Source organism: Pelodiscus sinensis, chromosome 1, assembly GCF_052426305.1.
Source record: "Pelodiscus sinensis isolate ZL-2025 chromosome 1, ASM5242630v1, whole genome shotgun sequence".
Taxonomy (NCBI): Eukaryota; Metazoa; Chordata; order Testudines; family Trionychidae; genus Pelodiscus; species Pelodiscus sinensis.
In genome coordinates, this window is record NC_143052.1 from 223,685,201 (window position 1) to 223,709,588 (window position 24,388).

The window sequence follows — 24,388 nt, forward strand, 5'->3', positions numbered from 1 at the left end:
TTTTTAAAGACAAACAGGAAAGGTCAATAAATAGACTTTGCAAGGATACAACCAAAAATTGCAAATCTAGAACATAACTCTGTACTGCACACTCTAAAGCCAGTACTGTTATGCATATCTCTGGAAACTGGGACTGAAGGCGATTCAGGGATAAATAAAAAAATCTCAGTCAAAAGAATTCTGTGGAAGACACTATATTTTTTTTTCTTCTGGAATGCTCTGCTTCAGATCCTGGATGTTGGTTCTCCGAGTCTCTCCTCTCAAAGAAAGGAATAGAGAGAAGTTTAACTTTCCTAGCAAAAGAAAGAGAATTGGGTATACCTGTTTGAGGGGTTGTAAAATAAAATAGTATAGGGTATCCCACTGTTTAGCTTTGTTACACCCCCCTCTATGCCTTATAAGTATTGGCTGATATATATGAATGTGCCTAACTCAAAGATTCTTTATGCAAAACAGGTAATGTAACTTCAGTTCTTCTTCGGGTAGTCCCCGTGGGTGCTCCACATTTGGTATCGGGCTGGTCTCGGCGCCGCGAATCAGAGCTTGGATCATCCCCTTGGCAAATTAGAAAGTCAGCTCCACTGTACTGGTTAATTGTGCATTGTATGAAAAAGTATATTATTTTGTTCATATTAAACCAGCTGCCTATTAATTTCATTGTGTGGCCCCTGATTCTTGTTTTTTGTGAAGGGTGAAAATGCTTTTTTTTTATTCACACGCTCCACATCATTCATGTTTTTATAAAACTCTGTCACCCCCACCCCTACCCCCAACACACACACCCTAGCTGTCTCTTTCATAACATGAACAACCCTACTCTTTTTCATTGTGTGGAATTTGTTCCATACCTACATCTTTATTTTCCCTTCTCTGCATCCTTTCCAGTTCCATCAAATCTTGTTTGAGCTGGAGGAACCAGAACTGTACGTGTGGGTGCACCATGGATTCACATAGTTGTATTTTGATATTTTCTGTCCTTTTCCTAATGGTTCTGAACCTTTGACCACTGCTGATCCCTGAGCTGAAGTTTTCTTATGAGAGCTTCTAGAGTATGTATTGTTGGATTTTTATGAAGATTCAGGCTGGACAGAGTTCTAAAGAAGGCCTACCCTGCAGTCTCATGTTCATGGTATTAACTTCATTCAGTGCTGAAAAAAGAATAGGATTTTTACATGTCAGTGTTCCCTACATTCCTTTAGATATCACCAATCTCTGCTCCCTCTAATCCTCACTTGTTCCTGTGGTCTGCTGCTGTATCTTACATTTACCATGTAAGGCATCCTGGCGCTGGTCCAGCACAAGAGCCATAATTAGGATTCAATGACAATGTGGCTACGTCTACACTGGTGGCTTCTTGTTCAAGAACAGCTGTTCTTGTGCAAAAACTTGCCGGGTGTCTACACTGCACATGCATTCTTGCGCAAGTAAATTTACAGTCTAGTGTCAGAATACAGGGCTTCTTCCAGAAGAGTTATTCCTCTCCCCATGAGGAATAAGCCCTTTTGCACAAGAGCTCTTGCGTAAAAGGGCAGTATAGACTGGCAACATAAATTTCTTGTGCAAGAAACCTCTATGGCTAAAATGACCATCAGAGCTTTCCTGCACAAGAGAGCATCCACACTGCCATAGACGCTCTTGCACAAAAGCACATCTCTTGCGCAAAAGCACATGCCAGTGTAGACGCGCTCTTGTGGAAGACTTTTTGCGCAAGAACTCTTCTGCAAAACAGTTCTTACACAAGAAGCTGCCAGTGTAGATGTAGCCATGTGAGTTTTGCATTATTTTTTTTTAGGAAAACTCAGTGGCTTGGGTAAATGTATGAATACTAGTTTCACAGAGAAAGAAAGATATTGCTGAAGGTCTTTTCACTACACAGAATTCCTACTTCAGGCTAGATTTGGAATTCAGTAAATGGCAGATAGAAAATGTAGTACTCAGTAACAGTGGTCATCATCGACTGTGAGCATCTTGAGAGTTTGCCCTGTGTTCTCCATAAAAGAACAATACTTCTCTATTGCTATTCCAAGTTACTGTTGATTGAATTAGATTTCTGCTGTTTGTATAATCAAACACTGTTTCAGAAATGCCTGGGAATTTCTTAAGGCCTGTGACACAAGATGCCTTACAAAGTTCTTAGTGTGTTATCCTCTAAATACACAGTTCTCCATAAAAAGAATGCTCCAGCCATCCGGAATGATCAGAGGAACCTCACATGTAAATGTGACCTTCTCATTACTTCACAGAGTCACAGTGTCTGTGTCCAACTGTCAGTCACAGGAGCACATTCTTTCACTAGATTGAATCCTGAACAGACGCAAGAAATTAGAAATTTTTCCTCTCTATCCCCTCCCCAACTCTCATACTCCCTTCCACCGCCTCAAAATAACCTTCATTAAACAATTTTACAAAAAATAGCTGCTGGTTTTGGCCTGGAAGTAAAATGTTATTTATGCAACAGCTAGGAATGCAGAGTATTCTAATTACCATCTCACTAAAGGGCATTTAAGATATGCAAATGTAAGTTTCCCTTCCTGTTTTACTGATTTCTGTTTACTGCAAGTGATGTTTGCTTTAACCTTGCACCTGTGCTGTAACTAAGCTTATTCTTGTACTAAGCTCCCCATCTGTCATCATAGTAAATTAATATAAATATGAATTAAGAAAAAAGATTAGGTTCACATGCTTCTCCTTATTGTGTTTAATATGAACCTTAAAATCCTAGAGAATAATGCCTGGCAGTAAGCAGCATTATGTAATGTATGATGCTGCCATTCATAGGATTCTGAAAAAAATAGCTGAGTTGTTTATTTAGTAAGTAGTTAGAAACATGAAAGCCTAGTATTCATTGTCCCTAATGGAACTAAGAGAACATGGGAAAATATAATTTCCCTGGACAGCCTATTTAACATTTTGTATGATTCTCCTTTCCCTGTTTATTTGAATTGGCATATGTGTGCATAATAAAAACTAACCAGGATTAATAATTTGTACTGAAACTTTTGCAGACACTTCCAAGAAACTGAGTGAAATATCAAAAAAGGAGAAAGAAACAATATAGTATTTTTTAAAAGCCTGTAGTCAGCTAAAACTGTAGGACATCAAATTTGCAAATGTGTGGCTATTTAAAATGCATTTATTCTGTCATCTTTCAATAAGTCTGCAGCTAAATGGGTCACTTAAGCACATTTTTTCTTGTTCTTAGATATGATGCACATCAAAGAATAGAAAAAAAAATTAAATTACCTAAACAACCCAGCAGATATTGTGACATATTAGTACAGTTGTATCTTTTCTAATTTTTCCCATCGCTGATGTAAGTGCTAAAGAGTAGCTCACCATTCTGTGTAAAAGGTACATGTGCCCACATTTGTGTATAGTGAATTCAGCATTGAAAAATCCCAATGTAAACAGTCATATTAGTAGCAAGTGTTCATCGTCTAGTCATATCAATAATACTATAACATTTCATGACTGTTTTTATTCTTACCTCCTTTAATCAGCTACACTTAACCTTATGAAACTTTCATCTTTCAGAATGACATTTTCCACCTTACTCTCTATTTAAATTTCAATTTTGTTTACAGTTTTGAATCAATTTTTTGTTTGAGCAAAAGTGTCCATTTTTAAACACGAAGAAAGTGAAAATATACACTTGCCATCCTAAATATATTGCATTTGGGGTGTGATTCAGAAGGTTAACTACTTTTTTCTTCTTTTTACAATTTGAAATCTTGCAAATAGCAATAGTTTGAGAGTCAAAAATCCATCAGAAAGACTGAAGGGGCCTCGTCAGGCTCAAAACAAGTTGGTTTTTGTTAGGCAGGTTTTGGAGTGGAAGTTTTTTTGGTGGAAGAAGCTGCTAATCTTTCTCCTCTTGAACAATCATGAGGCAGGCTAAGCACTCCTATCCCCGGGACTTTATTTGGCATTTCTTTTAAGAAGGATGTGTGTGACGTCGTGTGGGTACCTTGCTGGTTGCTAGGCTTGGGTTGTGAGTGACCTCCACTGGCTGCTGTCTGCAGCATGGCCCAGCAGGGCAAGGGATGAGTCATTATGCAAGGGGGCTTCGGACCTGTCTGACCAGTTATCTCCCAGGGAGCGGAACAATGGGAAGAAGGGGAGTGGAGCCCAGGGACTGGAAGTGAGTGAGTTAGGTTTCTGGCTGGGATCATGGAGGAAGCAGCCTAGGCAACGGGCTGGGATTTAGGGGCCCAGGCTCCTCCATCTCAAGGGGGGCTGAGGCATCCTAGGCCTGCCCTGTAATCAGATTACATCTGTGCTGTGCTGTATCCTGCAGAAGCAATAAACTCCCTCTAGTCTATTGGCTGGTGGAGTCTGTCCGTGCCATTACGGGGGTGCAGGAGACGGGAAAACCCCAACGCGCCATCACAATGTGTTTTTGAGATAACCCCAAGATTTTGAATGGGGTTTTATGCATCCTGGGAAAAGAAGCTGGCATTCTGCCACAAGTTTCCCCCAGTAGAGAATGTAATACTGATTTAATTCTACCAAAGCCTTAATGTGATGGCAGTATCTATAAGGGCACCCTGTCTCCAGTGAGAAAAATTTAACCGTGTCAGAATCTGCTTTGAGGAAGCCAAGAGGTAGGCAAAAGGTAACAATAGTCAAAAAAATAGTCCAGATAGAGATTGGATGCTTTGTTCTTCCATCTCTTTTTTGCCTGGGACTCTCAAAATCAAGGAAATGCAGGAAATAAGATAAAATATATAACAGAAACAATTGGAGAAACAACCAATATCCAATTCTTGTTCTTCTAGCTTTTTCAAAAGGAGAGTGAATTGTTTGATACTACATTAGTGAGGTCTTCGTTTTTAAAAAAAGGACTTTAATATATGCTTTGTCCCATTGGCCACAGTGGATTTAAGCATGTGTTCAAGTGCTTTGCAAATTCAGAACAGAATGTTTTTGATATGATCATCAAAAGTACAATCGTGTCATAGCTTATAAGAAATGTACTTAAAAGTTGAGGATATTTATTTCCAAAAAGGGAGGAACTTCTTCACCTTCTTCCTCCAAAATGTATTAAAAAGAGAATTTGCTTAATTAGAAGACAAGGTATGTAGGCAAATTACAAAATCCCAAAGTCTAATTTTCTTTCTTGTCACATCGGTACAGCAGTGCCATAATTGGCTAGGTATATTAATAATAAAAAGTGCTTTTTTAATTTCTTATGCCTATGGCTCTGAGATGTGATCTCTCATAGGGTATGACTATACTGTGCGGCTATTTCAGGATACCAGAGGTATCCTAAAATAGCTACCCCACATCTTAACAAGCTCGAAATATTTTTTTCAAAATAATGGGAGCACTAGTTTGCCATCCCTTTAAATCTTGTTGCATGAGGATTAAGGGATGGCTCAAAATAGCGCATTATTTTGAAATTTGCTGCTGTATAGAGGTGCCAAATTTCAAAGTAAGCTATTTCGAAATAGAATTGAAATAAGATACACATTTTGCACAGTTTAGGGCACTGTATACATGCACCCAGAGAAATTGGCTTAACTCCTGAATTTCAAGGTTTAATATCCCTTCCAAAATTTGTATTATTAATTTTAACAAGTTTTGGATAGTCTTGATATTCATATAACTATTCAATCCCTTTTTTAACTTAAGATTTAAGCCATTGATTCTGTGTGCAAAAATATAACAGACAGGTATCTATTTTATAGATACTGGAGTGTTCCTGATATACCTTACTCATATTTTTATTAACCCAGTGTCCTAAAAGTCCTTGCTAGAGTGCTTTCTTTATTAGGTAAAATGTGTGTGCATTATGGCTTCTTGCTTTGTGGTTTGTTTTTTGTTGCTGGTTGGTTGTTTCCTAGTTGAAATTATTAACTGCATGTGGGGAGTCAAAGACTGAAATGTGTTTTATTTCTTTATTTTCTTCTAGCCATCTGGTTTACTGCCAAAGTCAAACCTGTCTTAAGGCAACTCTTGTCAACAGTATTCCTTTCTGAGATATGTCATTGCAGCTGTCCTGCACACTGATGCTAGCATTCAGAAAAAGATGTTGGGGGTTAGGGTAGAAAACAGAAACTTCTGACAAAAATCTGTAATATCATTAAGGATGTAAAATCCCATGTAATTGGTTAACCAGTTAAAGGTGGTATTCAACTGGTTAACCAATTAAGGAGGCGCCAGGCTGGAGCAGCTCCTGCCTGTAGCTCCCCTGGCCCTGCAGGAGACAGGGGCTGCTCCAGATGCCCAGAGCAGCCCCTGTCTATGACATGCTGTGCCCTCCGTGAAGAGGGGCTTCTTGGAGCAGCCCTTGCCTACAACATGCCTACGCTGTCATGGATAGGGGCCCTGCCTGTGTCACGCTGGGCTCACCACAGACAGGGGCTGCTCCGGATGCCTGGAACAGCTCCTGTCCATGGTGGGTCCTATGAGGCTGAAACAATCCTCTGCCCATGGTGGGCAGGGAGATGTTCTAGCCCCCTTGAATTCCATTCAGGGTAATGCTTACTGGTTAACCAGTTAACCTTTCTCATCTCTAATTATCATGTATTTGGTATGGAAGGATACTAACAATTCAATATTCGGGCAAAACACTGAAAAACTTGGCTACATTCATCTCCCTTAGGGTATGTCTACACTACCCCGCTAGTTCAAACTAGCGGGGTAATGTAGGCATACCGCACTTGCAAATGAAGCCCGGGATTTGAATTTCCCGGGCTTCATTTGCATAAGTGGGGAGCCGCCATTTTTAAAAACCCGCTGGTTCGAACCCCGTGCAGCGCGGCTACACGGGGCACGAACTAGGTAGTTCGAACTAGGCTTCCTAGTTCGAACTACCGTTACTCCTCGTGAAATGAGGAGTAATGGTAGTTCGAACTAGGAAGCCTAGTTCAAACTACCGAGTTCGTGCCCCGTGTAGCCGTGCTGCATGGGGTTCGAACCAGCGGCGTTTTAAAAATGGTGGCTCCCCGCTATGCAAATGAAGCCCGGGAAATTCAAATCCCGGGCTTCATTTGCAAGTGCGGTATGCCTACATTACACTCCTAGTTCGAATTAGGAGGGTAGTGTAGACATACCCTTACATTTAGTACATAGAATATTAGAATTGTAAGGCAGGAAGGGACCTCAGGATGTCTTCATCTCCAGGACCCTGCATAAGTGGGCCTGCGCACTGGACAGTTTATGCCATCTCAGCGCAGCATAAGCCAGATCTGTACTGGGGAGAAATTTGTTTTAAAATAAGCAACTCCAGCCATGAGAATTGTGTAGCTGGAGTTGACGTACCTTAAACCAAATTTTGGGGGTAGCCCCAAAGCAAAAGTTGACAGAAAATCTCCTGTCAACTTCTCTTACTCCTCATGACTCCAAGGAGTACTGAGGTAGATAAGGATGCCCTGAATGTTTGATTTAGTAGGTCCTTACTAGACATGCTAAATCGAACCCTGGAACATTGATCTACAGAGTGTCGATCTTCCGGTAAATATTGACACATCCATAGTCATCAGTCCCATTCTGTGTGTAACATCTGTAAACTTCTCATCATTCACTAAAAATGTAATGCTGCTGACAATAGATATCAGTATCAAGAAAGGCAGAAGAAAGACCTGGTGCTTTTATTTCCTGTAATATTAAAGCCATCATAATTATGGGTCATTTGCCTGGCTTTTTTGGGTAATTAAAGAGTTTTAATTGCCTCCAGTTCTAGAGAACTAGTTAAGCTTTTCCATTATGCATATTGCCTTCCATAATCCACTGCTTCTCTGATACAGCAAGCTTACTGATCGCAGAAGCCAAGAATACAAGCAGACTAGTGAAGTGTGTCTCTGTGTATAGTAGGGATTTTTAAAAAATGTTTTGTGCTTCTTTTAAGGTTACTTTTTAAAAAGGCAGTGTCAGAGTTGTCCTGTCTGTTTTGCGAATGTACTGAGAGCCTAGAGACATGGATGTATGCAGCAAACTAAATATATTGTTAACAACCAAATCCACAGGCAGGACTGTGCTCTGTGTTTTGACAGCAGTTGTTCCATGCCACACAATAGTAGTAGAAATAAACATTTCTTTATAGATAATGATAATGATCAATAAAGTAAAATTATTAGTCTTCAACCTGGAAAGAAAAAGAAAATAAGAGAATTTAGTGAACATATAAAAGGGCCTGGCATAAGAAGACTTTAGACTTTAGCACTCCCATGGCCCACTGGAAGTCATTAATTAATTCCTGCTTTATTAACTCTCTAAGACAGAAAGCATCTTTTACTTTCCCTTCGCTGGTTCCAAATGGTTACTGGCATATTGATGGGCATGGGGTCAGTATTTTAAAGAGAAAACAGGAGAAAAAGGTTTTGTTTGTCCTGGCTAGATTGATGTAAATCACATCAATTTAAATCTCCAATTTTAATCATTATTTAAATCAGGAGATAGGAAACTTTTATTTCAATCATCAGTTTTAACTAAAAAGTACAAATGTAAAACATTATTTTCCTACAAAAAGATTGATTCTCTGTGGGTGGTAACTTTAACATAGCTGAGCAGTCCCTTGTGGGTAGTTTTCTTTGCAACAGTCTTCTTTTTCAGGGCCTCCACTTGGGGCTGGACTAGTGCCAGCAAGCATTTCTGCCAATAAAGTGCATCAGTGCAGTACAAGCATTCATTCTCTTGCTCTTCTGCCACCCCCATAAGGCTATGTCAAGGGAAAAGCTCTGTCTTAATTTCTCATAGCTGTTTCTCTCTGAAGTTCAGCATTTAGCTCTGGCTTCCTTCTTTTGCCAGTGTCTCCTGTCTTCTCAGGGAGAGGGGCACTTCCCTCCACCAGAAAGCGCCTGCCTGTTGCCTGGAAGAGAGGCAAACCCTGACACATTTTACATTGGCTCCTGGGCCCTTCAAGGAACAGAGTCTTGGTTTTTTCCCCTGTCTAACTGTTAATTACCTGGAATTGTTTCCTTTCTTCCATTACCAATTCATTTTTGGGACATTTGTTCATTCCAACTCCCTGGAAGGGGGTCCTCTAACTATCTGTAATCTTAAAGGGACAGTGTAACCCTCTTTAGAGTAACCATTAAAATATGGTGCAAAAAAGCAAACATTCTGGCTACGTCTACACTGGCCCCTTTTCCGGAAGGGGCATGTAAATTTCACTAGTCGTCGTAGGGAAATCCGCGGGGGATTTAAATATCCCCCGCGGCATTTAAATAAAAATGTCTGTCGCTTTTTTCCGGCTTTTAAAAAAGCCGGAAAAGAGCGTCTAGACTGGCCCCGATCCTCCGGAAAAAGTGCCCTTCAAAGTAGGAATAAGACCCTCCGGAAAAGGGCACTTTTTCCGGAGGATCGGGGCCAGTCTAGACGCTCTTTTCCGGCTTTTTTAAAAGCCGGAAAAAAGCGGCGGACATTTTTATTTAAATGCCGCGGGGGATATTTAAATCCCCCGCGGATTTCCCTACGACGACTAGTGAAATTTACGTGCCCCTTCCGGAAAAGGGGCCAGTGTAGACGTAGCCTCTGGGATGTAATAATAGTAGTGTTTATAAGGAAGATGCAAGAATTAATTTTTTTACTCTACTCCATGCTGATTAGGCCTCAACTGGAATAGTGTATCCAGTTCTGTGTACTACATTTCAGGAAAGATGTGGTTGAATTGGAAGAGTAACAACGCCGATTAAGGGTTAGAAAATGTAACCTACTAGAAGGTTTACCCAGTATTGTTCAGGTCCTTACTTCAATTTTTGTTTTTCTTCGTTTAAATCATTACTCTGGGGTAGGGCACAGGATGAGGGTTTCAATATTCTGGCTCCCCCAAGGAGAGAGGACTACCCCAGACTTCTTTCATCACAGCAGCTTGGGCCCAACTGAGAAGCATCTTTCCCTGGCTGCTGCAGCTCCAGCAGGCACAGTTGGAGAAAGGGTGTATGTCGTCTTGCTATTGCATACCCTGGTTCATCTGTACTATGTGCTCCCCAGCCAGATTGAGGAATGCAGCAAATAGTGCTCTTTCCCCTCGCTCCCTGATAAAGGGGAACAGCTAGCAATGTTTGTCTGTGAATCGGGGAGGAAGGGTAAGCTGCAGCCCCCTCTTTAACCCTCTTTAAAGGGCATCTGGGGGTGGGAGACTTGGGACTGGGGTAGTACTGAACTGGGGGGCACATCCCTAGTCAGGCCCTTTTACCTGCGGGGTGATTCTGTCTCTTTTCTGTATGTTTTATGGTCCCCATATGAATGGGGGAAGGGGGCTTCAGCCCCCTGCCCCTACACACACACAATCAAATCTTTACCTTGCTTTAAAATATAAGAGGAAGCTGCATACCAAATTTGGTGGTCCTTACTCTTTCCATTTAGGAGAAGTTCTTGAACAGACAGACTCACAGATAAACACACACAAAGACTCTCAAATATATAGTAAACGAGGGAAAATTGAAAAAAGAGGGTTTGTTTAGTCTGAAGAAGAGAACATTAAGAGGAGACATGATAAACGTTTTTGAGAACATAAAAGATTATTACAAGAAGAAGTGAGAAAAAGTGTTCTTAACTTCTGAAGATCGGGCAGGAAGCAATGGTCTTAAATTGCAACAAGGGAGGTTTAAGTTGCTACATTAAGAAAAACTTCCCAATTATCAGGGTAGTTAAGCAGTGAAGCACTGGAATAAATTGTGTAAGGAAGTTGTGGAATCTCTGTGACTGTACATTTTTAAGAGTAGGTTAGACAAACACCTGTAAGGTCTATATAATACTTAGTCATGCCTTGAGTGGAGAAGATTGTACTAGAAGACCTCTCGAGCTTCCTTCTGGTCCTACAATTCTATGATTGGCAACTAAGTAACCTTGTTGTCTATTTGGCACTTCCTTTTCATAACCAGAAGGATACACTATGCCTGTGCACATTTATTTAAGCAATTATATAGCTGAGTTTACTTTTATTCAGATTCATATATATGTTTATTATTTTTTGAAAAATAGTGAGTAATGCATTTCCTCCTTACTAGTTGATTATTTTTCATTTGTGTTTTATGTCAAACACTGGGGCTTTGACTACACTGGTGCGATCATGCGCCAGAAATATGCAAATGAGGCTAAGCGTGGAATATTGCCGAGCCTCATTTGCGTACCTAATGAGCCGCCATTTTTGCAGAAGAAGCTCTTGTGCCATAAGGAGTGTCTACACTGTCCCTTCTTGCGCAAGAAAAACCCTCTTGCGCAATGCCGTTATTCCTGAAAATAATCAGCGTAACGGCATTGCACAAGAGGGGTTTTCTTGCACAAGAAGGGGCAGTGTAGATGCTCCTCCTTGCACAAGAGCCTCTTCTGCAAAAATGGCGGCTCATTAGATATGCAAATGAGGCTTGGTGATATTCCACGCTTAGCCTCATTTGCATATTTCTGGCGCAACAACCCGCCAGTGTAGACATAGCCTGGGTGATTAATCAAAATCTTAAACGATTATAAATAGACTAAATAAGGAAAGTTTATCAAAACATATTTTGTATATAAAGATAACTGATTTATTAAACAAAAGAAATGTTCTCTATAGCTAGTGATTTGATTGTTTCTAGTCATCATGTCCTTCAAGAACTTTAGAATAAATAGATCTCCTTTCAGTTTTTGTTTCATTCATAGATTGAAAGAGAAAAGCAAGCTTTTCTGTTTTATCATTTCCCAGTTGATTTCTTAACTTTGAATAAACTAGTAATCGAACTGAACTATTGAATAACTTGAGTATGAGACAACGGTGTAGGGAGGAGGAATTTAGATTTATTAGGAAATAGGGAAACAGTTAGCCTAGGTTGGGAAGGCTAACAGGAAGGATGGGCTCCACCTAAACCAAAATGGAACTGGATTGCTGACGTGACGTAGGGCAATTTTTAAACTAAGCTGGAAGAAAGTTGACAAGTGCCAAGGAGCACATGGATTGGACAGAGACATCCTGAAGGGGGGGGTCTAGTAATAGAGAATCTCTATGTCCTAGTAAAGAGGAGAGGATGGAAGGTGATAAAATATGGGTAAGATCTGCTGAGAAACAGTCAAATAAAAAAGAGTCCTATTCAGTCACATCAGGTAATGGCAGACAGCTAAAGTTTTTAAAATGCTTATATGGTAGAAGTTTAAGTAATAAGATGGGTGAACTAAAGTGCCTCCTGTTGAACAAGGATATTGATATAATAGGCATCACAGAAACTTGATGGAATGAGGATAATCAATGTGACAGAAATACCACGGTACAAAATATATCAGGAGGACAGAATAGGTCATGCTGGTGGGGAAGTGATAATATATGTGAAAGAAAGCATAGAATCAGATGAAGTAAAAATTGTAAATGAACGGAACTGTTCTGCATAGTCCTTATGGATAGTAATTCAGGCTATGTCTAGACTGCAAGCCTCTTTCGAAAGAGGCTCTTTCGAAAGATACTTTCGAAAGAGAGCGTCTAGACTGCACGCGGAACTTTCGAAAAAGCAAGCCGCTTTTTCGAAAGAAAGCACCCAGTGAGTCTGGATGCTCTCTTTCTAAAAAGCCTGTTTGCTTTCAAGAACGCCTTCTTTCGAAAGAGCACTTTCGAAAGAAGGCGTTCTTCCTCGTGGAATTAGGTTTACCACCGTCAAAAGAAAAGCCGCATTCTTTCAATTTAATTTCGAAAGAACGCGGCTGCAGTCTAGACGCAGGTGAAGTTTTTTCGAAAAAAGGCTACTTTTTTCGAAAAAACCCCTGAGTCTGGACACAGCCTCAGTGATCCAATAATATGAATCTAGCAGTAGGGATATATTACTGACCACCTGACCAGTTTTCAGAGTGAAGAGAGATAACATGTGGTGTCCCGCAGAGGCCTCTACTAGGACCAATCTTATTCAACATAATCATAAATGATCTGGGTAAAGGGGTAAACAGTGGCAACATTTGCAGATCATGCAAATTATTCATGATAGTTAAGTCCAAAGCAGATTCCAAAAGGATCTCACAAAATTAGGTGATTGGGCAACAAAATGGTAAATTAATTTCCATGTTCATAATTGCAAAGTAATGCCTGTTGAAAAGCATAATCCCAAGGATATGTAAAAATGATGGGGACTAAATTAGCCATTACTATTCGATGATCTTGGATAGTCGTGGATAGTTCTCTGAAAACATCCACTCAGTGTGCAACAGCAGTCATAAAGGGAAATAATGTTAGGAGTCATTTAAAAAGGAGATAGAAAATAAGATAAGCTTGAGTGAATAGTTTATGCATTGAAAACTGAAGCTCGGTTAATCTGAATCTATTCATTAATGTTACGCAAATTCATCACAAAGTTTTGTCTACATTTTTTTAAGCTAAATTTGATTTACAGGGGACTTGGGTACCATTCACAAAATGGGGAGGAGTATCCGCTTACCTCTTTGGCCTGTTGGTTTGGCATTCCCCTGGGACGTGGTAAACTTAGGTCTGATTCCCTGCTCTGGAGCAGAGATTGGAAAACCGGTCATCTTGTTCCCAGGTCAGAATCCTAAGGCCAGGCAATTTGCTACTCTCATGAGGCACAGGGATGGTGTCCCTGCTTAATCTCTGTTGTTGAAGTCCTTTCTGGTTTATGTAAATAATTAAATATTCATTGGACTTGGATCTCCCACATCCAACGTGGATACCCAAACCATAGCACTCTCATCTTCCTTCCCCCTCTCGCCCCCAGCCAATGATTTTTTGGGACCACCATCTCTTCCTTTATAAATCTAGTCATTGTAAAAGAGCTGGAAACAAAACTTGTCAGGTTGAACAAAATGTTTCATCGAACTTGAAAGAAACCCTTTTTATTTTTCATAACTTCTAGTGAACCAAACTATCATCTATGAACTCTAATGCTCAGAACCCACTGATTTCCCTGTATAGTATTGTAGCTGCAGTTGCTCAACATTTCTGAAAATCATCTGGTAATTTAAGTGCCAAGTCCTTCATTGGAGATTATTGGTTGGCAGTTAGTAGTCTGTTTGGCTCGGCATGCATCCTGTTTCTCCTTATGCTGGATACTGAGGCTCTATGGAACTTTGCAGGCAAAATTACCTCAGTTCTCAACTGCCTCAGCCAGAGATGGAGCCCTGGCATGTCCATCCTGAGCATGCTTTGGCTTTCTTATATTTTTCTAATATTCAGATAGTTTTATAAGGCTACATGTCTATAAAGGAAGTCACGGATTCCATGATATTCCATGACCTCCGTAACTTCTGCAGCAGCCAGTGTGGCTGGCTCCAGGGCTGCTAGAGTAGATCAGGTAGCTCACCAATGATTGCTGGAGCAGTTTGGATGTGGGAGGGGGCTCTGGGATAGGGCAGGGGTTTGGGATGTTGGGTGGGGCTCCCAGGAAGCATCTGGCCCATGTCCCGGTAATTCTTAGAGAGGGGGAAAACCAGGAGATTCTTCCATGTGTTGCCCTCACTATAAGTTCCACACCCATTGTTCCCATTGGCTGCAGTTCCTGGTCAATGGGAGCTGCAGAGCCAGAGCTTGAGGGGGACAGCACATGAAACAACTCCATGGCCTTCTCTCCTGTTAGGAATTGCAGGCACGTGCCAGTCACTTCCAGTGGGCTGCAAGGAGCTGGAGAGGGAGCCACTGATGATGGAATGCTCCCATTGGACAACTTCTGAGTCCAATCAGGAGAACCCCTGTTTACCTGTCTCCTGACAGCCTGCTCCTTGGCAATTGCTTCCCCTAAGAAAAGGAAGACTTTGCCGGCTTCAGAGAATTCTTCAAAAAGAAGAGCATTCACTCTCATCTTAAGGAGCTTCAAAAAAAGGGTAGATCCCTAGCCAGATCTGTTGTCTCATAAGCCATGACCTCTTATCTCAGTACCACTGAGTTGGAGAACTCTCTCTGCTATTGGTGGGGCTATGAAGGCCCATAGCAGAAAGGAGAGACACGACTGATAGATCCTCAGCAAGCTTTACCAGTAAGGAGGGCAAGCATATACATATGGGACTGGCACCATCTCTGGTTCAGCCCGGCCCTCAGTACCTCCGTGTTCAGCCCAGCTGTTTGTACCCATACATGCAGCACCCAAAACGCAGTGATGCCAAACACCATCATCATCAACTTTGGTACATACATATATCAGCAGGCAGCTTCATAAATCCTTCGCTACTCTGATACTAGTAATCCCCAATTGAATACAACGGGATTGCAGATATACTGAAGACCTCATAATAACAGGTGCATCAGAGTCCTAGCTCACCCTGGGTCCTAAGCATTTCTCAGTACCAAGACCCTGCTCTCTGGACTATTATCCACTGGTATGGCAGGATTCGCCACTGTTTTCTGCAGGTGCTTCTCCTGCAGATGAGATGGAGGAAGATGAAAGAGACAGGAAGTTTCCATCTCTGATTAAGGTTCTCCAACATATCCCTTAAGGAACCCATTCTCTGAAGATCTTATAGAAGATTAGACACATTATCAAACATAGTGGAATCAACCCTGCATGCTGCCCTCCGCTTTCCTAATGGACTCTGCCCTCTCCTGCCCTCAGTTGTCATACTGGGACCTATCAACCACAATTTGGCAGACTCCTAGTACTGTCACATAGGGAAGCTAGAGTTGTAGCCCTTTCCCCCTGTCGAAGCAAAAACACGCTCCTCTGTGTTTAGGCAGCTAACAAACAGCTTTATTAATTAATAAAGCACAGCATGAGCCAAACGTGGTCCCAGCAAAGTCAGGCCCAGTAAAACGGCTAATACAATCAATCCTAGTATTTTTATACCCTTAGCCAAACAGTCTGATGTCAGGGCATCCAATTACAGAAATTCTCAATTAAATTTGGAAAAAACAAAGCCTTATCAACAAGATGGCGGACAGGTACGAGGGAGTACATCTTCTGTCCCAACCAGCCCAATTAACACATACCAATAGCCCATCCTGTAGGCCTCTTCTCACGGGGTGACAGAAAGTTCACTCTGGTCTACGTGCTTGAGAGAAAAGCTGAAATGGTTTCTGATATACATGATGGCTTCTAGCTAAACATAAAATAGCTTCTACACCCCCAACCAGCTATTTGAGGAGCAGGAAGCAAAGGTGGATAAGGAGGGTACCCTTCAAACACCTGTTTCTTCCTTGTCTCTGGGCAAAGCAGTTATTCAGAACACAAACTGCTATATATCTTATAGTCAGCAACACTCTGTTAATGAGCTGCTTCTAGCTCTGGCTAAAATGACAACTGACAATATTCCACGTACTTGTAAACAGGCAAATAAGTATTACGTTCCCCAGGAGTGTCCCATCCGTCATCTAACTGCCTAGTGGTAAATGTAGTAAACGATAGGGGCAGGCAGCACTTTGCTACGTCTACCCTATATGACAAGGACCAGAAAAGGTTAGATCTCTTTAGGGGAAAGGCTCATATGTCAGCACCCTGAAATTCAGGATTATAAACTATCAGGAGGTCATGGCCAATATATTTTACAATAGCAGCTTCATGGCTTTTATTGACTATCTGCCACAGGAACATAGAGATCAATTCCATTCTCTCATCTCAGATGGGTAATTGGTAGCCAGAACTGCTTTTCAAATTTCCTTCAATGCTGTGTCTACAGCAGCCAAATTCATCTCTATGGCAGTGATTAAGCATGAGGCATCATTGCTTCATCTCTCAGAGTTTCTGAAAGAAATACAGGACATCGTGTGGGCATCCCTTTCAACACTTGTAAACTGTTCTCAGAAACCACACAGGAGTTCTTGAACCTGCAAAAATTAAAATGGTTTAATGAGCCACTGAGATAACGTTCTGCTCAGTTTTCTGGCTTCAATAGATCAACCTAACACATGAGAAAGATAGGTTTCAGAGAAAGAGGGCTGCCTGACCACCCTTCACTGTTAACAAGCCATCTTCAAATCTTGATAGATTGATTGAAGATTCAAGGCTACCTGGACTTCTGTAGCTACAGCTATGCTCATTAGCCCACTTTCCTCCCATTTGGAGACTTACTAACCCACATCCAACATGCTTGGAAGTGAATCACTGTAGACAAATTTAATCATAGAAGCCATAACATTGAGCTACATGTTACCTCATTCCCTCCCTTCCAGTTGCCCTACATCCATCTTTAGAGACCCCGCTCTATTGCTCTCCTTCAATTAGGAACAATAGAATTTGCTTCTCCTCCTCACAAGGCAAAGGATTTTACTCAAAGTATTTCCTTGTGCCAAAGAGGCACAGAGAGTAGAAACTGATCTTAGATCTAAGACTTTTAAACATGTTTCTGAACTCTCAGAAGTTCAGGGTGGGAACTCTGGTAGTTATAATGCCTTCACTAGAGAAAGTGGATTAGGTTTTGGCCGTCAATTTACAAAATGCTTATTTGCATATAATAATATACTCATCAGACAGAAAATATTTATGCTTTATTATAGGCCATGACCATTTCTGACACAGATTGCTTTCTCCTTCAGTTTTTCCTTTCCCCACATTTGTTCACAAATGTCCTGGGAGTAGTGGCTGCTGACCTTCAACAAGAAGCTATCCTAATTATCCCATACCTCATCATCTGTTTACTGAAGGGTGTCTTCTATGAAGAAGGCTCTTCCACCCAGATGACCCTTGCTCAGTTCTAGGTCTGCAGCTGAATACAAAAAAGCCCACATTAATTCCTGTACAGAGAATACAATTCATGGGGTCATATTTGCACTCTTGGACGGCCACAGCCTATTTTCCCATAGGCAGATTCATCATCTTGCCAAGTCTGGTATGGGCAATGCAGGGAAGTCCTCAAATCACAACAAAAATCTCTCTTCAATCCTGGGACACACTGCAGCTTGCATCTTTGTGAGCTATCGTGCAAGGCTACATCTTCCCTGATACCAAGGTTGGCTCAGAATGATCTGTTCTCTATTCAGACAAATCTTAGACAGCTGGTGGGTCCTCTACAAGAGAGACGCTCCTTAGACTGGTAGAAGGATCAACTCAACGTTTGTGCAGGAGTTCCCTTCTGTCACCCAGCCCCATCAATAACTTTAACAAGTAAAGAATAACTGATGGGACGGGAAGCACACCTCATTACACTGACTCAGTGTAGACAGACAACTCGAGACTAGCCTTTGCATCAACCTGTTAGAGTTCAGGGCTGTCAGTAATGCTGGCCTTCATTTCCTTGCCCTTATCAAGGGCAAATCAATTAGTGTAATGGTGGGCAACCCATCTTGTATATTCTACATCAGCAAGCAGGGAGGAGCAAGATCCCCCTCCCTGTGCACCGAAGCCAGGAAAGCATTGAATTAGTATATATCTCATCAGATCAAAATTTCAGGGGTATTCTGAATACCACAGCCAGTGTTCTCAGCAGATTCTTCTCAATATGAATGACACTCAAGTTCTCCACAGGTTAGCCCTAAAATGGGGCCCACCAGAGGACCTCTTCGTCTTCTCCTGCATCAGGAATAGTCTTCTGCTCAAAATGGAGCCTGGGCTTCCATACTTTGAGAAGCTTCAAGGCGTAGCCAAGTTAGTCTGTTACAGAAAAAACAAAAATGGTCTGTAAACAACAACTTTATAACAAAGCATGTGGATGGTATCATGACCTTTATCTTGGAAGAAAAGTTTATTCTATGATTTGCCTTCAACTTTGATGAACAAGAAGGGACAGGACAGATACACTGTTATCTTTATAGTGCCATCCTGGCTGAGACAAGCTTCATACCCTTACTTGTTTCATGCGTGTCCAACCATCAGTCAGGTTCTCAACCATCTTGCATCTGCTGTCACAAGTTGAGTAACCTCTTTTCTTCTCTCAGCCCTTCTACATTAAAATAGAGTATAATATCAATTTTAGAAATTTCTACTGAGCAATAAACAGATACATGCAAATAATATTTCTAGGTACACTGGATTTGCACATATATTTGAATCTGCTGCTTACGTTTTTTAAAGCTTTCAGATATTCTTACCTCTCTTGTTTTCTAATACTGGTTATTCATGCTACAAGTGTATGATAAAACTCTGGCTTTGTTGAAATCAGCGGAAGTTTTACCATTGACTTCAGTGGGGCCAGGTTATGGATTTCAGGTTTAAATATAGCACAAACTAACATTAGAATAATTCTTTTGAAACTACAGCTATGGACATTCATTCATAGAAATTATTTCATGTGGTGTGGTATTAGGCATCAGGCCCCAGTTAATGTTTTTCATTTCATTATGTCTGTAATTGAGAGAGCCATTAAGCAGAAGAGACATGTATTCCTTTTATGCTAGCAAATTGCGTTATATTGTAAATTGAGTCCAGTTATCCAAAAACTGCAAGCTCCTATAGCATGAAAAAAAATTGTTTTAAGTACAAAACATCTGAAAAGATATGAAGTGGTTCGTGCACTTTTTTACAGTTCATTATAAAAACTAATATGGGTCAAAAACTGCAACAGTTCTTGAACCTAGGAGAGCGTCCAGCTATCCAAATAAGCCATGCTGACAGTTTTCTTCTTACTAATCTTCATCTAAGCATGCTGAATGAAATCAGAATCCACTTGTGCTTACATGTTTTGCAAGAAGCACCAATCCTTTCATTCCAAGAAAAACATAATTTATTGGACTTCTTTATAATGCTTACTGGCAGTGGATCATATGTTCTTATCACAGTTCCTCTCTGTTCAGCTGAGAATCTGGCCCAGCATTTTGTGGTGTTTGTGTTCGCAAACAAAATCAAATGTATCTATAGTAGAACCTCAGAGTTACAAACACCTTGGGAATGGAGGTTGTTCATAACTGAACAAAATGTTATGGTTGTTTCAAAAATTTACAACTGAATATAGACTTAATACTGCTTTGAAATTTAATTATGAAAAGAAAATGAAAAATGCTTCTGTTAATCTTCTTAATTTAAACTAGTACACCAACAGTTTCTTTACCTTGTCAGTTTTTTTAATGTTCCCTTTATTTTTAATTGTTTACATGTAACACAATATTGTATTGTATTTTCTTTTTTAAAAGTTCAGTTGCCTAGTTGTGTATTTCAGGTTCCAAATAAAATGTGTGGTTGACTGTCTGGTCAGTTCATAATTCTGATATTCCTAACTCTAAGGTTCTACTGTATTGAAAATATGCATATCAGTTGGGGCCAGATCTTTTGTGGGTTAGAAAATGTTATTTTCTAGCTATTCACAAGAATACATTGCTCAACTGCACTAAGGATGTAAGCAACTAGTCGACTACTCCATCAACTAATCGCTTCCCCACCTTGCTGCCTCCATCAGAGGCAGCAAGGGCGAGGAGCAGGAGCCAGTCCTGGGGGGAGCCAGCTTAAAAGCTGGTTTCCTTTCCCCCAGCTCTTAATACATTTAAAAATCAGAAGTGCAGCAGGGGGACCCAGTGTGAGTTGGGAATCAGCTGTCCCGGCTCACGCTCATTCCCCCCCCCCCCCCACCTCCCACTACACCTCATCCTTTTAAATGTATTAAGAGTCTGCCAGCTCTTAATACATTTAAAAGGCAGAGGTGAAGCAGGGTTAGTTCCCGGGGCAGGGAGCTAACCCCGGTGCAGCTCCCCTGCTTATTGACTAATCAACTAGTTGATGGAAAATCTTTTGACTGGTTAATTAGTTGATTAAACTAAATTTAACATCCTTAAACTGCACTGAAAACCATGTACAGTATGACCAACTGTTTTTATCCACTATAGGATCAATAACAATACTTTAATATCAATAACAATACTTTCACTGAATTCTGTAGTGCACAATCAAACATATAGATATTTCATTTACTCAACTCAAGAACATAACTTTGCATATGATCCTGTATATAATGTGCCATTCTTTCTTGTGATACTACATGTAATTACATTTTTTACCTTTATGTCTTTATATTCTTATTTTTCAGTGTCTTGTGTTTGAAGATTCTCCACTTGGGGTGCAAGCAGCATTGGCAGCTGGGATGCAAGTGGTTATGATACCAGATGAAAATTTGAATCAAGATCTTACAAAGGATGCCAATCTAGTACTGAAATCTATGGAGGATTTTAAACCTGAACTGTTTGGTTTACCGCCGTATGACTAAAGACTAATATTTTTCAGCATGTTCTTAGTTGAAGATTGGGGAGCAGGGAATGAAAATTTAGAGTAAAATATTAACTATTTTTCATTTTTCTTACCAAAACAAGATAATGAAGTCTTTTGTGAATTACTGTTAAATTTCTCTGGATATTCTTGGTTTGTCTTCTTCAGTGCTAAGTGGAAGGAATATTCCTTTTTTCCTATCCTTCACTTCTGTTAGTCTTGTCATCTCCATAATGTTCTGTACACTCGGTGCATTTCCAAAAGTGCAAAGACAGTCTTCTTCAAACATGGAGATATTTTGCTCTAGTTTGCTTGAATAACATACTTCTTAGAAAACAGCACTCAGCATTTTCCTTGTTAGGCATAGGCTGTTGTCCTCTTACACCACTGTTTAGCATTGTTGCTACCACCTATCCCTAACGTATACATTTGTCTTTTCTGTTCTTTGTCTTCTGTTGGGTTTTTGGTTTTGTGCATTTTACTTTCATGTTCTCTTTTTTGTTCTCTTTCTTTTTGTGAAAAGAGTGCAGAGGCCACCACTGTCAGCCATAGACTCTTGCAGCTAAACTGATTGCTGTGTAAGCCTCTGTAACTCTACTACTCCTTACCTATTCCCTCATCTCATTTTGTATCATCTCTTTTCCGTCCATTTTGCTCCCAACAATACTTCTCACATAAACCTTTCTCACTTGGTCTACACTATGGCTATGCCTTCACTTCCAGTTCTTCTGGCAGAAAATATGCTAATGAGGGACTCATTAGCATAAATCGTGATCTCATTAGAATATTTTCTGCCTTTTCTTTTTGCACAAAAAGTTTTTGCTCAAAAAGAAGCAGTGTGGAGGGGAGTTTTTGTGCAAAACCCTCCTTTTGCACAAGAGCCTTATGCTTGTCCCAGACTGGCATAACGATCTTGTGGAACAAGGGGTTTTTGCACAAAACAGCTACGACCACACTGCCCGTTTTTGCACAAAACACCCTAGCACAAAAGCGGAACAAAAGAGAGTATGCAAATGAAGTGCGGGAAAATACTAATCCACGCTTAAATTGCATTGCCTCTTGAGGAAAAACTCATAGTGTAACTGTAGCCTCAGTATTTAGTCCGTTCTTTAGTCTTCATGAGCTCATTCACAAGGCTCCCTACCTTCTCCACAGTTAAGTCTTTCTGAAGGCTTCTAATATTATTTTTACTACAGATAATTGTGCTGATTCAATACCAAAAGTAATATTTTGTTTGTTTTGTAGCTTATCTTTATTTTGCCAACATTCATCTTTGCCACCCTGTATATTATATTAATACTTGCTAACTCCAGTCTATTGCTGTCTGTCTTTTGCTTTTGAGCTCTTCAGGAAATAATTGTGTCTTTGTTTTTGTTTTTGTTTTGGAAAGCATTGTGTGCGCTCCCATAAACAAACAAATAATAATTTGCAGGGCTTGAAAAACGCGTTTACTGGCGACGCGTGCATGCGTAGTGCGGGGCTGGCGAGCGGCTTTCGCCACCGTTTGTCAAGCCCTGATAATTTGTATGGTGACAGCTATCCAGAGTAGTTCCCTACCACTTTTGTTCTCCTCTATGTCTTGACTTCCATGTACTCCTTTGCCCCAGTCCCCAGATAGGACAACATTAAATTACAAGATCTTGACTCTTGTATAGAGATAATGATTGCATTCTCAATTTGAAAAAAAAATAACAGTGGGAAGCCTTTAATTACTCCCATAATCACAGTAAAACTTTTTTTATGAAGATAGTGATCATAAAAATGCTGAAGATAAGAAACAGGTTCTTCAGTATTTTATTTCAGTTAATAATATCTGAAATTCTATTTCCTTCTATTATGCATGTGAAAAAATTAAATGGTTGAATTATCAGAATGCTGTTTGTTCATTTTTTAAATAAGTGGACTATTAAAAATAACAGATTGTAACTCAAGAACTCTGAGGTGAAATATTTCTCTAGCATTTCTGCTGCTCACATTTAGCTTGTCTTTTTTAATAAGAAGCCACGAATGAAAGTTGAAAGGCTGACTCAAATTCTTAAAGGTATTACATGAATTTTTAATTGTTGTTTTCTATTAAAAAAATTTAATTTTGTTTTACCATTTAAAGCACTCTTCATATGTGAGTATACTATTTAAATACCTTAAAGTTAATGGTATCTTATTTCAAACTATCAGTAGATTATTAATTGGTATCATAAAAATATTGTCAAAAACAATATAGTAATAGTATTTCATCTGCATTGCCTTTCATCTAAGGATCTGAAAGTACGGGGAATGATTATTGCTATTTGTAAAATTATTTTGCGTATAATTGTTGACGTTATAGTGAGTATTTATGTTGTATCTACAATCCAATGAAAATAATGCAAATCCTATCTCTTCTGTTGCCATTCAAGATGACCGAAATTTTATTGCACAGTTCCTTCATGGCTAATGTTACATATTAGAAAGTGTTACCATACAGTAATAATTCTGAGCTTTCAAGTGTAAAACAGGTGGCTTTTGGGATCTGTTTAGTTCATAATTGCTGAATTCCAACTGGGGACTTATTACATAGAACAAGCTCTAATAAATTATAATTGGTAACTTTTCCAAAGTGTTGTATACATTTAATTTAACTTGGAGTTTAAAGAAAAAGGCACATGTCACATTCAGTGTTGTCTCAAAGGGTCTCTCACTAAAGCATTACAAAAACTTTCTTAAGACATATATTATTAGTTAAACATTTGATATTTATGGCAAAACACAAGTTCATTGAAAGTACCACCATGGGATAATGGAGAATCAATCAGGCATGCCACTCCATGCTTTTAACCAAGATGGTCAAGGTCATAACCCCATGCTCTGGGTACCCCTCTGTGTCAAACTGCCAGAAGCGCAGACTGGACAATAGGAGATGGATCGCTTCATGTTTTTCCCATTCTGTTAATTTCTTCTGAACTTATCAAGATCAATCTTGAAACAAGTTCCTCAGTCAAGACAGATGGGGAGCCTGAACAGGGAGCGAGTTCTTCAACGTGTTAAAAGCAGTTCTAGGAGTGTAAAAATGAGAGCAGGAAAGAAGAAAAAAATATATGAGGAGAAGCTTAAGAATTAAAATAAGGGACTCTCTTTATTCAAAAAAATAACTCCATCAAAGATAAGAGAATGTGTTTTAAATAGAGAAGCACAGAACCACAGATTTTCCATAGGTACTGAAGATTTCCCAGAGGATGGCTTAATACAGGGTCAAAAATTGCAGTTAAATAAAGGAAAAAAAAAACCAATGGGCTGCCTTCCTCAGCAGAAATGTAGAGGTATTAATTACATGTGCAGGTCTCTCGGACCTCTTTTGTGTCAGTAAACCACTAGAATAAAAATATATTCAAGTCTATTGTTGGCTAGGTAAGTAGAGACAAGGTGCAACTTAATCAAGCACTTTG

At 40.0% G+C, this 24,388-nt stretch overlaps 1 protein-coding gene across 3 annotated transcripts in view; it reads left to right on the forward strand.

Moving 5' to 3' along the window:
• PUDP (pseudouridine 5'-phosphatase) overlaps positions 1-23,556 on the forward strand; it is a 120,693-nt gene extending 97,137 nt beyond the window's left edge. For all 3 annotated transcript variants that reach the window (XM_075915411.2, XM_075915394.2, XM_006114119.4), the window contains exon 4: positions 20,791-23,556. In XM_075915411.2, coding sequence (XP_075771526.2) covers positions 20,791-20,967 — 177 coding nt within the window. In that variant the 3' untranslated portion in view covers positions 20,968-23,556. The remainder of the gene's footprint in view (positions 1-20,790) is intronic.
• Positions 23,557-24,388: the final 832 nt, after the last annotated feature.